Source organism: Bubalus kerabau, chromosome 1 (assembly GCF_029407905.1).
Source record: "Bubalus kerabau isolate K-KA32 ecotype Philippines breed swamp buffalo chromosome 1, PCC_UOA_SB_1v2, whole genome shotgun sequence".
Lineage (NCBI taxonomy): Eukaryota > Metazoa > Chordata > Mammalia > Artiodactyla > Bovidae > Bubalus > Bubalus kerabau.
Genome location: NC_073624.1, coordinates 78,030,007 through 78,047,582, shown reverse-complemented (window position 1 = coordinate 78,047,582; position 17,576 = coordinate 78,030,007). Strand labels below are relative to the sequence as shown.

The window sequence follows — 17,576 nt, the reverse complement described above, 5'->3', positions numbered from 1 at the left end:
TTTGAAAAGATTTTCTCCCAATCTTTTCATTACCTTAGCAGTGTTTTTTTTAAAGCATAAGTTTTATCAGTTCAGTTCAGTTCAGTCGATCAGTCGTGACCGACTCTTTGAGACCCCATGAATCGCAGCACGCCAGGCCTCCCTGTCCATCACCAACTCCTGGAGTTCACTCAGACTCAAGTCCATTGAGTCAGTGATGACATCCAGCCATCTCATCCTCTGTCATCCCCTTCTCCTCCTGCCCCCAATCCCTCCCAGCATCAGAGTCTTTTCCAATGAATCAACTCTTCACATGAGGTGGCCAAAGTACTGGAGTTTCAGCTTTAGCATCATTCCTTCCAAAGAAATCCCAGGGCTGATCTCCTTCAGAATGGACTGGTTGGATCTCCTTGCAGTCCAAGGGACTCTCAAGAGTCTTCTCCAACACCACAGTTCAAAAGCATCAATTCTTCGGCACTCAGCTTTCTTCACAGTCCAACTCTCACATCCATACATGACTACTGGAAAAACCATAGCCTTGACTAGACAGACCTTTGTTGGCAAAGTAATGTCTCTGCTTTTCAATATGCTATCTAGGTTGGTCATAACTTTCCTTCCAAGGAGCAAGCGTCTTTTAATTTCATGGCTGCAGTCACCATCTGCAGTGATTTTGGAGCCCCAAAAAATAAAGTCTGACATTGTTTCCACTGTTTCCCCATCTATTTTCCATGATTGTGTTAAATTTCAAGTTATTTATTTGTTGTTTTTTTTGATTGTGCTTTTGCTTTTGTATCTAAGAAATCTTTGCCTTACAGGTCACAAGATTTTCTCTTATTTTTCTTCTTGAAGTTCTATAGTTTTAGGTTTTTCATTTAGATCTAAAATCTGTCTTGAGTTATTTTCCATATGTAGTGTGCAGTATTGATTCAAGTTCATTTTTTTTGCATACAGATGTCTAGTTGTTCCAGCACCACTTGTTAAAAGGCTATCCTTTCTCCACTACCTTTAAATTGCCTTTGTGCCTTTAAAACATTTTTCTATATTTACAGAAAAGTTGCAAAAATAGTACAAACAGTTAAATCACTAAGTTTCCCCAGTGTCAATTTCTTAGTTTTGATAAATAGAGTTACATAAGATGTAGACATTAGTAGATTACTACTAACTAAATTCTAGGCTTTCTTTAGATCCCATTAGTTTTCCCACTAATGTTCTTTTTCTGTTCCAGGATCCAATAGGGGCTATTACATTATATTCATTTTCTTGTCTTCTTATGTTTTCTTTGTTTACACATAAATCAAATAAAAACTCCCTTAGACCAAAGTCTTATTAAACACAGATTTAAAAAAGAACATTAAGTATTATTCTAAAGTGCTAATAGTTGTGGCTATTAAAATTTTAAAGCAAAAAGCACTTTCTTGGCAGTCCAGTGATTAAGACTCCATGTTCCCAATGCAGGGGGCCCGAGTTTGGTCCCTTGTCAAGGAACAAGCCTGCATGCCACAACCGAAGATACTGCATGAAGAAACAGACTCATTGCAGCCAAATAAACTAAAAAAAAAAAAAAAAGGAAGGCCAATTGTATTTTAAAAAAAGATTTTAAAGCAAAACTATTTTCTTTTAGAGTTCATAATGAACAGTGGCATTCGTAAATAACAAATATTTCATAGGAATTATCAAAATAGCTGCTGCTTTCAATCCAGGAGCATTTGAGAAAATACTAAAATGAGAAAAGTTAATTTAACATTTATCCAAATCATGTTAATAAAAATTAATTTTAGAATCAGAAAACATGTATAAAATTAGGTGGTAAATAAGAGAAATCAGACAGCAAGTAATAGTCCATTACTGGAGATTTTATTTAAGATGTGACAGCCCTGATCAATTGTTGATTGTTGTGTAATATGGTTAATATAGAAAACCTTATGAGTGATTTTTAACTTTCTTATCAACTGAGAACTAGCTATGGCTTTATTCAACAGAGTGAAGCACGTTCTGGGTGATTTGAACCTGTTGTTGAATGACATTTGTGGTCAGTTTTATGATAAGAAAGCTATAATAAAAGATGTGAAAAAAGTATTCCTTTAAAACATGAACAAGTACACAACATGTGCTCTGTCTAGTTACTTTAAATTCAATGAAGAAAATGTTACTTCTTCACTACTGGGATTTGTTGAGTTGGATTCAACATTTTGCAACTATTATTTGTGTTCTTTTCAGGTCCATCTGGCAGATGAAGTATTTTAAACATGCATGCCAACTTAGATGATCTACCCATGATAAAACTGTTCAAACATTGCAACAGGAGTTCAAAAACATACTAAGGTCTCTGAACTATATTTTCAAAGACTTGAAGAGAAAACTGACAATAAAGAAAGTACAACATGTTTTTTTCTAAAAGCTGATAAAGCTCAAATAAATGATTACAATTCTTAGAGAAGCATAAATTTATAGGAAAGTTTAAAGAGAATGTTATAAAGCACTATTTTCCCTGAATCATGTCAGAATGAATTGCTGAACTAATGCCCATTATATTCAGCTCAGTTCAGTTCAGTCGCTCAGTCGACTGGTTTCTGTACTGATGTTGATTCTGATGCTTTATTTGTGGAGTCTTTCACGCTGTCTCCTGTCTTCTGTAAGTAATAGCCACTAAGTCCCCCTGTCACATGCTCTAGATTGGCTCTTCTGACCCTAAGTGGATTACTGCTTTGCTACTGAATCTTCCTAAATTTCTTTCCTCACCTGTAAAATGAGGAACTCCAATGGAATTGATTTGATGCTTACATTAAAAATACCACATGGGAAAGTGGCCAGGATGTACTAGTCCCTTCAACTGCTTTCTTCCAAGACAACATATGGTCTTTTTTCTTTGTGTGCTCATGGAATTTTGCACATTGTAGTCATTTTGAGTATTCACTGAGTATGAATTATCTTATTTCCTGGCTCTCAAAGGGCAGAAAGAATTTTCCTTGGCTTATATCCCCTTTCTGAATGCAATGTATAGTATTCTATGCTATACGTGGCATTCAGAAAGGGGCATTTTGTTTTCTACGTAGGGTTAAAAACAAAACTGATATCACATAGCTAAGTAAAATTAAGCCTACAATCTTACACCTACCCTGAGAATTCTATTCATAATGATATTATAATACTATACTCTTCAAAGAGATGGTAAATATATTCCCTAATTAATCTATATATAAATAGAAAATATGTTGCTACAAAATTCCTTCCCTTCTGTTTTTATGTCCACTGAGCAAATTTAGAAAGATTTTCAGCATAAAGATAGAAAGGTTTTATTAACAGCTTTCATCAAAATAATCAGAGTATTATTCTCATCATCATCTGATCTTTTGGTTTGACTATACTGCTGTGACTTAACAGGGACAATGGAAAAGAAAAGAATCTTTCAGATCTTGGATGAGAGTCTGGCTTGGATTTGTCAGCTCTTGAGTTTGCCCTTAATTGGTTATATTACTTGGGGTCTGAATGCATACACTTAATTGTTTCCTCAATTACAAGATGAAATTACTAAATTATGACTTACTCGTTTATTTCTTACATAAAGTTGTCACTGGATGACAGCACGCTAATATTTAAAAAAATTTTTAATACAATATTTTAAAATGTTTGAGTTTAAAGCTAAGCTAACGTAAAAAAAAATCACAAAATATTTTAAAAGATACCAATTTTCACCACTAAAAATCAATATATTTTAAAGCACCTATTACTGAAAAAGATGTGAAGAAATATGCATTTTCACATACAGCTGTGGTGAAGGTTAGAGAGTAACTTCATGTGTCAAAAATTCAATTGTTCAGATAAACAAACAAAAAAACTCCACAAAAAATAAAATTAAGAAAAAAAGAAAAAACAAACAAACAAAAATTCAATTGCTCATGCTTATTAAATCAAGCACCACAAGAAACTACTTTTTGGAAAATGCATTTAGATTTACTTATAAAGAGATTCATTATAGTATCCTTTATACAAATCAAAAATCTAGTGAAATAAGCTGAATATCCAATGATAAGAACTGATTAAAATACCCTCCACATAACCTGCCATTCATGGGAGTTGCAAAGAGTCAGACACAACTGAGCCACTGAACAACAACAATAACACATAACCTAGCTATACAGTTTGTCTATAAAACTGACTTATTCACACATTTATGCCCAGGAACTTCTATTACTAATTACTTTCCATGAGACTCGGTGCATGTGTTCCTAAACTGTATCAATAGTACTTTTTCCTGTGATTTCATAGCTTAATATTATGTAAACCAACAAAACATGAGTGCAAACACAATTGGTTCAAAGAAAATTTTGTTAAATGCTTCAGAAAGACTGGCTAAAGATGAGTTGCTTTAAAAATCACAGCTGGTGCTTGCTTTGGCAGCAAATACACAAAAATTGGAATGATACAGATAAGATGAGCATGGTCCCTGCACAAGAATGACACACAAATTCGTGAAGCCTTCCATATTTTTAGACATGAAAGCCCATTTTATGACATAAAAAAAAATCACAGTTGATAAAGAAGTACATTCATTACATAATGAGAAAGGGGTCAATTCTCCACAAAGACATAACAATTCTTAATGCATATGTGCCTAACAACAGTGTCAAACTACAGGAGGCAAAAACAGATAGAACTCAAGGAAAAAATAAATCAATAAAATCATAGTTCACAATGTCATACTATAAACCCAACAAGATGGCTAGTATAAGAAAAAGAGAAAATAACAAGTTTAATCAAAATGTCTAGAAATTTTTATGCATGGCTCATGGAAATATAAAAGGGTACAGCTGTTGTGGGCTTCCCTTATAGCTCAGTCAGTAAAGAATCTGCCTGCAGTGCAGAAGACCCATGTTTGATTCCTGGGTTGGGAAGATCCCCTGGAGAAGGAAATGGCTACCCACTCCAGTATACTTGCCTGTAGAATCCCATAGATAGAGTAGCCTGGCAGGCTACAGTACATGGGGTCGCAAGAGCCGGACACGATTCAGTGACTAAACCACCACCACCACCACACAGTTGTTGTGGAGAAGCTTCAGGGTTCTTGAGCCACCAGGAAGATAGTTGCGGTAAAGTGAAGTGAAGTCACTCAGTCGTGTCCGACTCTTAGTGACCCCATGGACTGTAGCCTACCAGGCTCCTCAGTCCACGGAATTTTCCAGGCAAGAGTACTGGAGTGGGTTGTCATTTCCTTCTCCAGGGGATCTTCCCAACCCAGGGATCGAACCCAGGTCTCCTGCATTGCCTGCAGACGCTTTACCATCTGAGCCTCCAGGGAAGCCCCAGTTGCGGTAAAAGGGAATCTAAAATGATGTTGTACCTGGAGGGTTATTTGCAAGATGAAAGGTTACCAGGGCAGTTCGTACAGTAAAGGGGATGATCCAGCAAAGAGGGAGAAACTCAGGATCAGAAAACCCTCAGCCTAAACTGGAGTAGTGAGAGGGCTGTGATGAAGACTGCATGTGGAGACACTGCCATTGGCAGGAGCAAGGCCCTCCATCCCAGTGATAAAGGGGAAGGAAGGGAGGGTGAGCCCACGGAAAGACCTGAGCTCTGTTATGGTGGCCAGGAGGTGGGGGGGTTTATATGAGTTGCTTCTGTTCTGTCAGTGTAAGGTGAGGCTGGGTCGTCTACCACGAACAGAGTGTGGAAGGCCAGTGGTTGGCGTGTGTGCCAGGACTTTGAAATGAGAGAAGTAAATGCTGCTGCTGCTAAGTTGCTTCAGTCGTGTCCGACTCTGTGCGACCCCATGGACTGCAGCCTACCAGGCTTTTCCGTCCATGGGATTCTCCAGGCAAGAACACTGGAGTGGGTTGCCATTTCCTTCTCCAATGCATGAAAGTGGAAAGTGAAAGTGAAGTTGCTCAGTCGTGTCTGACTCTTAGCGACCCTATGGACTGCAGCCTACCAGGCTCCTCCATCCTTGGGATTTTCCGGGCAACAGTACTGGAGTGGGGTGCCATTGCCTTATCCGAGAAGTAAATAGTGACAGTCATTTTTGAGGAAATGGGACACCAACACAGGATTTCAGAGAAGTGACTAAGATGACCAGGCTGATTAGAGGGCCCATTTGAGATTTGTGTTTTTGAATTTAGTGTGAGGGAAATTCCCTGGAGGTCCGGTGGTTAGGACTCCAAGCTTTTGCTGTGGAGGATGCAGGTTCAATCCCTGGTCAGGGAACTAAGATCCCACAAACATAGTAGCACAGCTAAAAAAATAAAAAAATAGAGATCTGTCAGCATGCTTATGTATTTTTCTTCAGCAATATCTAGCTATTTTTGGTTTTTGTAAGAGCTTTTTTAAGATGATATATACCCTATCTCTTTATGATTAAATCCATTGAGGAAAAAATGAGTTATTTAATGTGAATGTGAATTCTATGATTAAAGAGAATATACACACAGAAAAAAAATCTAGCTGTTTTGGTACAGATGAGGATGTAGGAAATACTAAGTGTCAGATAATCTTTTTCTCAAATATATATGTATGCATTTTTTCGGAGACACCAAATGACTTAACAAAGAAAGACAAAGTATAAATTGCAAAGCTTTTACTGAAAATGTACTTTTTATAGCATTCATGATTTCACACCTGTGATTAACTAGCAATGATTTCAATACCTACAAACTCTTCTGCCTCTGAATTTGTCATAATGCATGAAACTAAGCTTATAACATTAAGAAAAAACAACAGCTCATCTAATCCACCTTTATATCCTTCATGACAGCAAGATGCACAATTAAGTTCTTTAAAAGGGCTAAAAGTGATTGACATATAAATTCTGAGCTTATTTTTAAAGCTGTGTAAATCCAACATTTTTAAGACAACATTTAAAACAAAGGTCACACTTTATGAAAACAAAATTCTTAAATCAGGCTTTCTTCATTTTTAGTCTTTTGGTATTCTGCTTCATTTAACATTTTATATTGCCCAACAAAGAGTAGTTATCTTTTACTGTTTTTGGAGATTACTGAACAGATGATGGTGTTACATGCCTACTACACACGTGGGATTTTGCCTAAGATCAATTTGTTTAAAGATATTATTTTGCTATATTTTTGTTGAATATTAGGGAGTACTTGTATGATTCAAGATTAAGTGTGTGCTATTTCTTTAAGAACTGAGTGTCCTGGATATATATTTGATAATTACGATGTTAGACAAATATTCACCAGCATTAGGTCTGTTAAACTGAAATACACTGTGGGCCTAATATCAAATAATAAATACATGAAGTAAATATTAAGTATCTTAAAAGAAAGACCACATGCTCCTGCTTCTGTAAAAAAACATTATTTGTTTGAAAGTATGACCTTTCCCTCAACTATTACTTCCTTAATATGAAAAAGAGACAAAATGGGTTGAAGTAAAAATTCCAACATTACACTCCACAACCCTGAATGTAACTCGTGAGATCTTGGTTTTGACAATGACTTCTCCATGCCACCCTGTAGAGAAAGATGAAACAAATGGTAATAAGGTTGAAACAAAGCTTCATCGTATTACATATACTTCAAATCCTTTGGGAAAACAACATAGTTTATCAATACATGAAATAAAAGCTACAGACGGATCCAAGTATTGCTATTTATTAACTGGAGATACTATATCAAGTACTTCACAACTCCCCCAAACCTTCACTAGGGCACAGAACATCTGAGTGCAAATGTTGAGTCCTGTGTAGTTAGTTCACAGCACAAATGCAAAGTGTGTTCCATATTTACTTAATTCCAAAAATAATGTCAAGAAATGACAAAGAATTGGTATAAGGTAGAGAATCTTAAAACCTCTAGAAATTCCCCAAAATAAATTGAGGAGTAAAAGAATAAGATTTTGAATCAGTTAAAGTAGATTGTTTCTATGCTATATAACATTTAGCATGAATCTAAAGCTGCAATTTTCAGTTCTTAGTACCATACTTTGATCTTTGGAAATATTCTCTCACTTCTTTCATAACAATAGGATAAAACAGCTCTCTCCTTTAATACTTAACACATACCACGCTCTGTAATGGGAACTAACATAGTGTTGTACATACATTATATTTCAAACACAAACAAACAAAGCAAGAAAGTCATAGAGAAAGAGGTCAAATTTGTGGTTACCTCTTGAGGTAACCACAAGAGAATTTGGGTAGAATGAGGGAAGGGGAATCGGATGAAGGCAGTCAAAGGTACTACAAACTTCCAGTTATAAGATAAATAAATACTAGGGATATCATGTACAGCATGGGGCTTCCCTGGTGGCTCGGCAGTAAAGAATTTGCCTGCAGTGCAGGAGATACAAATTCAGTCCCTGGGTTAGGAAGATCTCCTGGAGGAGGGAAGAGCAACCTGCCTCGGCATTCTTGCCTGGAATAATCCCATGGACAGAGGAACCTGGCAGGCTACAGTTTATTGATCACAAAAGTCAGACGTGACTTAGTGACAAAAGAGCAAAAACAAATATATAGCCTGATAAATATAATTAACACTGCTATATTTTATATATGAAAATTGTTAAAAAGAGAGTAAATCCTAAGAATTTTCATCACACACAAAAAATGTTTTCTTCTATTTCTTTAATTTTGTATCCATGTGAGATAATGGATGTTCACTAAATTTATTGTGATACTGTTTCCTGATGTAAGCCAAATCATTATGCTGTACACCTTGAACTAATATAGTGCTTTATGTTAATTACATCTCAATAAAACTGAAAGGGAAAAAAATAAACACATACCATGCTCTAATGCCTTGTGGATCACTGACAACCCTCTTTGCACATGCTACAGCTTGAGTGATGTCATCTTGCAGCAAAACTGAAAAAGAGGTGGTGAGAAGTGAAAATAACATCCATAGAAATGTTAAGTTTAGGCTCAGTCAGCTTTATTCTCTTAGGCTGAGGAAAGAACAACTAAAATAATTTTTAAGGGTCCATTTATCTGTTGATGTTGGGGGAAACTCTTCATTCCATCCCATTTGGCATCTGTTTCTCATTTACCAAAGTCATTGGAAGCTCTGGAATTATTAATTAGCATGATAAAAGGTTTTTTTTTTAACTAGGAAATTAAAAAAAAAAAAAAGGCCAAAGAAGCAGAAACTGGTCTAGCAGGTTTTTGCTCAGCAATTCGACGCTGGAAATTGATCCTAAAGAAATAATAATAGATGTACTGAAACATATGTATACAAAGTGTTTCATAGCAATTAATAAAGGGCATAAGTGGAACTAGCCTAAATGTTTAACAGTAAGAGTTAGGTTGATACATTATGGAGTATTTATATTGTGAAAGTCTATTCCTCTTTAAAAAACAATAAGGATTGGTATTTGTTGACAAAAATAATTTTGTGTAATAAAGACAAAATTGTAAAGCAGTAAATATAGTACAATTTCACTTTTGTTATGTGGGTACAAATATGTATAATATAAACTTTACATTCATGTCTGGGATTGTTGTGTATTCCAAAAGAACATGTGGATACCAAAATTTTCCAATGGTCATACATGTTGGGTAGTAAGAATTTTTATTCAATGACAACAGGTTATTCTATAATACAAAATTTTTAAAATAAATTAACTGGATACAAAAGTATATTCTTAGACTCATCTTCACTACTAGGATTTTTAATATTTAAAAATTTAGCAGTATCAATTCTGCTATATTTCTCCAATATTTCAGGCACTAAAGATTCTACATGCTTTGGGAGGTTCAAGAAAAAGGTAGGGGATATATGTGTACCATATGTGTACCTATGGCTGATTCACACTCAGGTTTGACAGAAAAGAACAAAATTCTGTAAAGCAATTATCCTTCAATAAAAAAATAAATACATTTTTAAAAATTTTAAAAAAAGATTCCACATGCTTTCTCTATTTTAAAAGGAAGTCAATAGAATACTTGTTTCACCTCAATTAAACAAATCTATAAATTAATTTGTTAGAATGACAATTTTTATATAGGAGCTGTATTTTTGGAGATTCGTTCTAAAGAATTTATAAATGAAATATCATAATGTTTCTAATTCACCTTAAAATCAAAAAGAAGTTTATATACATATATATAAAGAAGTAAATATGCTAAAATGTTAACAACTGTTAAAGTACATGATGAACATATTGACGCTTATTATAGTAATGTTTCTAATTGTCCATATATTTAAAATATTTTATAGTAAAAAGTAAAAACAATTTTTTAAAAACACCACGCATATTCCTCCACTTTGATTAACTAGTAATTCTTTTGTTTTCCAATAAAGGAGGGTAGATTTAAAAAAAAAAAGACCACCAACAAAATTATCGCTAATCCTCCCCAAACAAGGAAAGTAGGAGGAATAGCATTGTTCTTTACAAAGCATCAATATGTCCAGTTATGATAAAGTGATAGGTCATTCCAGAAACTCCTTTATGTTAGCAAACAGCAAACTTTTATGATACCAGCTCTTTAATTTCTTACTTAAGAAATGAGGAGGAGGATAATAGAGTTTCTAGATGTTAAAATGGAGTTTTTATAGGTCCCTGATGAACCCTTCAAGACCTTTTTATTTCTATTGACTCTTGACCTAAAGGATCATCCCAGTTTTCCCATAAGATGTTTACAGAAAAACCTGGATGAACTTTTTGGATAACCCAACAGGTATAACCAGGTGAGTCCTGTGCCATGACTCCACATTATCCTGTCTTACCGCTGCAGGGTATACCACAGGCGTTAACTGCTCCTGGGGTTTTGCCATCATTGCACCACCAGCGGCTATTGATTTGAAATATCCCATAATCAGTGCTTCTGTCTCCAGCATTGTAGTTTGTAGCACGTGTGTTGTAACTGCTTTCCCATCTGGCCAAACACATCCCTGAAAAAAAACATATTTTAAGTAATAAAGAGCAAATCATATGACTTACAGTTCATAGCATAATCAGTTCTACTTAACTAGTTCTATTTTACTAATAACTTACTTTATAAGTATAAAGAGGTATTTTACTTGTAAAGTGTTTTAACACTTTGGTGTTAAAGGTCCCTTCAGAGAATTCTTTTATTAGCAAATGATTTGGTAATACAAATGAAAAAGATGACATATTTTTAAAAATATCTTCCATTGCTATTACACTTTCCTTACTACTAACACCCAGGTAGGATTGAGCCTAGAACAGAAAATCAACAGAGTTGTTGAGTGGATTTGGTCATTAGCAGCAGATGCATATGCTAATGGAAAAATGCTTTTTATTAGAAAAAATAAGGATTTTTCTGGGAGAAAGAAAATTTATGATACCGAAGGTGAATTTGGGTATCATATTATAATGCAGGCAAGAATCATAGAATAGGAAAGGCTGGGTCATCCATCCATCCATCTAGCCATTGGCTAACTCATTCAAAAATAGTTATGGAGGAGAATGCCTGAATTCAATATAAAAACTACAGTGATGACATTGACAAATATGGACTAAAATACAAAGGAAATTTTCCTTAGGGCACATCTTAAATTCTGTGGAAGAAAATGAAAAATAATTAATGAACTAGAGTCAGAATAATAAAATGTCATTTCATGCTGCATTTCAGGGATCCTTATATAGATATTGATTGAGGGGAAATAGTTCTACTGTCCCTGTTTTAAGAGTTCAATGTAATTTTTAAAAAACCTTGCTGTTAAAAGTGCAACAGCGTGTTAGGGGGATTAAAAATGAGAAAAATACTACCTTATTCAGAACCCAAGATCCAAATTAGAAATGGCTAGAGTCAAACAACAAGGGCTTGACAGACATGTCCCAGGTGCTCAAATGTATCTTATAGTCAGTCTACATGTGCCAGCTGTCAGATTTAGTAGCGCTAGAGGAGTACATGGGGACCTGGCATGCTTAGAATGATATAGAATTTGACCCACCATGCCTCAATCCTTCACCTGGTACATCTGATTCTAAAAGAACAAGTTGATGTTTTTAACCATTGTAAGTGTACAAGCTTTTGAACTGTGGTGTTGCAGAAGACTCTTGAGAGTCCCTTGGACTGCAAGGAGATCCAACCAGTCCATTCTAAAGGAGATCAGTCCTGGGTCTTCATTGGAAGGACTGATATTGAAGCTGAAACTCAGATGAGCTGACTCATTTGAAAAGACCCTGATGCTGGGAAAGATTGAGGGCAGGAGGAGAAGGGGACGACAGAGGATGAGATGGTTGTATGGCATCACCGACTCAATGGACATGGGTTTGGATGGACTCCGGGAGTTGGTGATGGACAGGGAGGCCTGGTGTGCTGCAGTTCATGGGGTCACAAAGAGTCGGACACGACTGAGCGACTGAACTGAACTGAACTGAACTGAACTGAAGTGTATAAACCCTCCAAGAAAGAAAAAAACATTCACTCAAAGACACTTTCTTTTTGTTCATCCTCTATTAGTATCTGTTCCACACCTGGCTAACTATTTGAAAGGATGAAAAAGAGTTAACTTACAGTTTGCCAGGCTGATTCCCCTAAAGTTGTCCATTCCAAATCTTTTCAGAGCTCTGGCAAGCTCACATCTCTCAAAGACCTTGCCTTGGACAGCGACCGAAAAGAGGAGAAGCCCCAGAATAAGGAGAGCCTTCATGTTGACTGAGAAGCCAGACCTCCAGGCTGACCCAGGGGAGCTGGCCCTGCTTTTAACATCTTTTCACTTCCTTCTTATGCAACTGGTTTGGGAGCTCCACCCTCTGAGACATGTGGAAAATAGAAAATGTTTATTGATTCACTAACTTTAAAATTTTCTTTCTTATGTTTGAAGAGGGACATTCTGATGTCCTAAGAATTAATCTGCAATAAATTAGTGAAATGGCATTGCTTAAAGACATTGCTCAGGACTAATTGGGATTAGCACTATGGATAAAAGAGGAACTTTTTCCTATTTTGAATAGGAATTCCTATTCCTATTATGAATTTGAGCAAGTATGAAGAAAAAAATCTGAATGAACATTTGACTCAACTAAAAATGAGTTTCAATCTTTCATTAAATGTTTTTCATTAAGTTGCTTTATGTGCCTTCTGTATGTTGCCTTCATCTTTTTCCCTTAAGATTATTTTATATACACTTTCCACAAAAGAACACTGCCTGTTGTTCTGATAGGTATATAATACAACACTACTTTGTTCAGCCAGATTCCATTACTAACTTTTTGGTTATTATTGTAAATTCTTAATTTATAAATCAATGTTTCACTATTAGAAGTAAGCCTCATGCAAATAACATTCCTAACTCCTTTCTGACAAAGTCTTACTTCACGTTTTCATGTTAGAACATAAAGAGTCATTGTAAAGCAAGGGAATTTTATAGCAAAATCTTCAGAGGAATAACAGAATATGCCACCCCAAGAATCTTCCCCTTTGACACAAGAATAATGTTGAGCTGAAGGCAATGGAGAAGAAGATTCAAAAAAAGCTCTCTTTTCTCCCCCTATTTTCCTGAAAGCAGAACATAAATTTGTGCAGAAATTAATCATCAACATCCCTAGATACATATTAGACCCAAGTAAGGACCAGAGAACTCTGGAAAACAACCTATACTGACTAGCTAGTATTTTCCATTAGTTTCTGATGTATTTATTGTACCACTATTTGCTGCCCTTGGAAGCCCAGTACTCTTTTCCTTTGTCTTGTAGTTCCCCTAAAAATATATTGTTCTTTGGTTAAGATGATCTGTAAGTCCAAGTTCTAGACACCTCTTTGAGTTACTCATCACTTTCATTTCTCGTAAGTATATATGAGATGTACATGTTAATATATTCATTTCCTTTTCTCTTGTTAAGCTGTCTTTTTGTTACAGAGTCCCAGCCAAAAACCTAAAACAGTAGAAGGAAACAAATATTTCCCCCTGTACAATTTCTGGTGAGGAGGATGGGACAGTGAAAGGCTAGAACACGCCATTCTCCCTGGAGACTGCAGTTGAAATATGCGATAACAGACAGCAGACCAGCAGAAGGTATGGATTCTTACCATGTCAGTGTCCCAGCTCTTTCTCTGTAGTGCACAGACAAGAGGGGAGGATGAAACTTTCTCCTTTTCCCTTCCTTTCCAAATTCACAGAGGCAGCAGAAAAACATTTGTGAAAATAGATCTTGAATTGTGATTCTTGTGAATTTGTTTTTGTTAATCAGCACCTATGGTTACTGATTCTTAACCTCCCAGAAAGAATTATGTTTTCCTTTGTCATCTGTCATAAGGATGAAAAACCATAAGATGAGAATCTCCATTTGTTTTGTTTTCTATCCTGAGAACTTGGCTTTGTCACCAGTGAGAATACTCCCTTTGGTGGTGGGGGGTGGGGTGCAGGTTGTCTGTCAGGTTTGCATCAGCAGTTAGAAAGCCAGCCAGCTAGGAGCCTAAGACATGAAGTGACAGGCAATATTCTCTTTGTCCAACCATGCTGGCTGTCAGGGAAGTTCGTCTTAATGAAGTGTCTCAGGTCATAAGAGGCCCTTACGGCCTCTACCTTTGCTGCCTGGTTTGTGAAGAAAAAGTTCTCCTCTCAGTATCACCTTTCTGGTAACATAGGTTAGGAGGTCAGTATTTGAGGTGTCTCACTTTGTGGGAGATGGAGCTTTCTTTGTCACCTGAGACAAGGAAGGTCTTTGTTTTCTTAGGCTTTCTCTGGAGTGGCTCTGCATCTTGAGAGGCCTACGTTTCTTAAGGGACAGCTCTTGCGTCCTAACAGTATAAGCTCTAATATGGGTTTTAAACTCTTGTAAGCCCTTAATATTGGTTTTCAGCCATGAAAAAGACTCACTTGCTCAGACTCACAATTGGAATAGATATATAGAAGACTTGAACTTTTACACCTAAAAGGACTTTTAAGACAGCTCTCATCTTAAACAAGTGCCCTATAGGTACCAATGGGAGATCAAATTGAGAAAAAAAAAAAAAAGAAAGAAAGAGAGAAAAGATAGAAATAGATACAGAAGGTACAGGGTTTTCCTGGTGGCTCAGTGATAAAAAATCTGCCTGCCAGTGAGGTGGACCCTGGGTCAGGAAGATTCCCTAGAGAAGGAAATGGCTACTCACTCCAGTATTTATGCCTGGAAAATCCCATGGACACAAGAGGAGCCTCATGGGTTACAGTCCACAGGATTGCAAAGAATCAGGCATGACTGAGCGACTGTGTGAGAGAAAAACAAAACACTTACTTAACTTTCTCAACAAGGTTAGGAGGGGAAGATCAGAGAACTGTCAAGAGCTACAGTGGGCACCCAAGCAGGTATAAAACTTACAGAAATATTGATAGCCAGGAAATAGCTTTGACAAAGGTCCAGAAAAGGCACACGAAGGTTTGATTTACTGTCCTTTACTTTGTAAAGCCAACCCCACCAGGTCCAGACATCCCATATTTTGGGCCTGCACTACCAAAAAAAATTAAAATTGTTGAATTATCCTATCCTACCATTAAAGAAAGGAAAAATGTAATAATAATGATCTTTGAATTCTGATAAGGACAAATATACCCTTGAGTTCCTTTTCATATAAAACCTACAGTCCTTTCTCTGACCCTTGGAAATATTGATCTTACTGTATCTTTGAAATGTAAGCATCCAAAGAGATCATTGTTGGCTAAAGCAATTCAGTTCAGTTCAGTTCAGTCGCTCAGTTGTGTCCAACTCTTTGCGACCCCATGAACCACAGCATGCCAGGCCTCCCTGTCCATCACCAGCTCCCGAAGTCCACCCAAACCCATGTCCATTGAGTTGGTGATGCCATCCAGCCACCTCAGCCTCTGTCGTCCCCTTCTCCTCCTGCCCTCAATCTTTCTCAGCATCAGGGTCTTTTCCAATGAGTCAGCTCTTTGCACGAGGTAGCCAAAGTATTGTAGTTTTAGCCTCAACATCAGTCCTTCCAATGAACACCCAGGACCGATCTCCTTTAGGATAGACCGGTTGGATCTCCTTGCAGTCCAAGGGACTCTCAAGAGTCTTCTCCAACACCACAGTTCAAAAGCATTAATTCTTCAGTGCTCAGCTTTTCTTATAGTCCAACTCTCACATCCATACATGACCACTGGAAAAATGATAGCCTTGACTAGACAGACCTTTGTTGGCAAAGTAATGTCTCTGCTTTTGAATATGCTGTCTAGGTTGGTCATAACTTTCCTTCCAAGGAGTAAGCATCTTTTAATTTCATGGCTGCAATCACCATCTGCAGTGATTTTGGAGCCCAGAAAAATAAAGTCAGCCGCTGTTTCCACTGTTTCCCCATCTATCTGCCATGAAGTGATGGGACCAGATACCATGATCTTCGTTTTCTGAATGTTGAGCTTTAAGCCAACTTTTTCACTCTCCTCTTTCACTTTCATCAAGAGACTCTTTAGTTCTTCACTTTCTGCCATAAGGGTGGTGTCATCTGCATATCTGAGGTTATTGATATTTCTCCCAGCAATCTTGATTCCAGCTTGTGTTTCTTCTAGCCCAGCGTTTCTCATGATGTACTTTGCATATAAGTTAAATAAGCAGGGTGACAATATACAGCCTTGACGTACTCCTTTTCCTATTTGAAACCAGTCTTTTGTTCCATGTCTAGTTCTAACTGTTGCTTCTTGACCTGCATACAGGTTCCTCAAGAGACAGGTCAGGTGGTCTGGTATTCCCATCTCTTGAAGAATTTTCCACAGTTTATTGTGATCCACACAGTCAAAGGCTTTGGCATAGTCAATAAAGCAGAAATAGATGTTTTTCTGGAACTCTTTTGCTTTTTTGATGATCCAGTGGATGTTGGCAATTTGATCTCTGGTTCCTCTGCCTTTTCTAAAACCAGCTTGAACATCTGGAAGTTCACGGTTCACGTATTGCTGAAGCAATTACAGGACCAGAAATGAACAAAAATGAGAGACAGTTTTTTAAAAAAACAAACCATTTGATATTTTCATAAGCTCCCTTGCCCCAAATTCTGTCCATAGCCTCCACAAGATTATTCATTAAAGACAAGTAAAATTCTTAATAGTCTTTTCCACAAATATTGGCAAAAGGCTTTAGCCATCTGAGTGGGTAAATTTAGCTTGTTCTATCTGCCAGAAATGCCATTTAGGTCTTCTATAAGCTAGAAAGTTTTGTACTACTGTACTGGATATGTGGCTAAAAGTTTTAAATGAAAGCTATGAGATCACTGTTTGCATCTATCTATATATCCATGTATATCTATGTATGTATATTATATATGTGTGATATTTTTATTCCTCTGGATAGTATTTGTAAAAACCTGTGAAAGACCTCTATTTAACTGGCTTAAAGACAATACAAGCACTTATGTAAACTAAGACTAGTCAAATAAGTTTATGTTGTCTCTACTTTATGCTTGAAATTATAAAATTATAAATTCAACCTAAGAACTAAATTTATAATAGAAATTATTTCCTTAATGTATGTCACTATGGTAGAGAAAAATGTCATCTTTAAATTATTAGGTTCTTTACTTCTGTAATTTTTGCTACTTGCCTAGTTTGTCAACAAGAAAAATAAAATGATGGTTAATTTTTAATATCATTAAATTTTCATGGCAACTTAAACATAATTGTTAAGAATACATGAATTAAATAGATTTAAGTGGTAGAAGTAGAAATGTTTGTAAATGAATTTTGCAGGTATCACTAATAAAATGT

At 36.3% G+C, this 17,576-nt stretch overlaps 1 protein-coding gene and 1 non-coding gene across 2 annotated transcripts; one reads left to right on the top strand and one right to left on the bottom strand.

The window, feature by feature from the left end:
* Positions 1 to 4,365: 4,365 nt before the first annotated feature.
* LOC129642497 (U6 spliceosomal RNA) lies at positions 4,366 to 4,468 on the top strand. The gene has a single exon (XR_008709766.1). It is a non-coding gene; the product is annotated as a U6 spliceosomal RNA (small nuclear RNA).
* A 2,067-nt stretch (positions 4,469 to 6,535) lies between these two features.
* LOC129651531 (lysozyme C, non-stomach isozyme) lies at positions 6,536 to 12,566 on the bottom strand. The gene is made up of 4 exons (XM_055580225.1): positions 12,416 to 12,566; positions 10,659 to 10,823; positions 8,719 to 8,797; positions 6,536 to 7,445 (listed from the first exon to the last, which is right to left on the bottom strand). Exons 1-4 carry the CDS (start codon positions 12,549 to 12,551, stop codon positions 7,379 to 7,381), a joined length of 447 nt encoding a protein of 148 aa, XP_055436200.1. The 5' UTR covers positions 12,552 to 12,566; the 3' UTR covers positions 6,536 to 7,378.
* Between the last annotated feature and the right edge of the window lie 5,010 nt (positions 12,567 to 17,576).

Excerpts from the sequence above, each read along its gene's own strand:
- LOC129651531 (XM_055580225.1), bottom strand. The coding sequence starts at position 12,551 with ATGAAGGCTCTCCTTATTCTGGGGCTTCTCCTCTTTTCGGTCGCTGTC. Across the intron at positions 10,824-12,415 it reads GGGAATCAGCCTGGCAAACT|GGATGTGTTTGGCCAGATGG; the intron begins GTAAGTTAACTC and ends GTTTTTTTTCAG. Across the intron at positions 7,446-8,718 it reads CCACAAGGCATTAGAGCATG|GGTGGCATGGAGAAGTCATT; the intron begins GTATGTGTTTAT and ends CTTTCTCTACAG.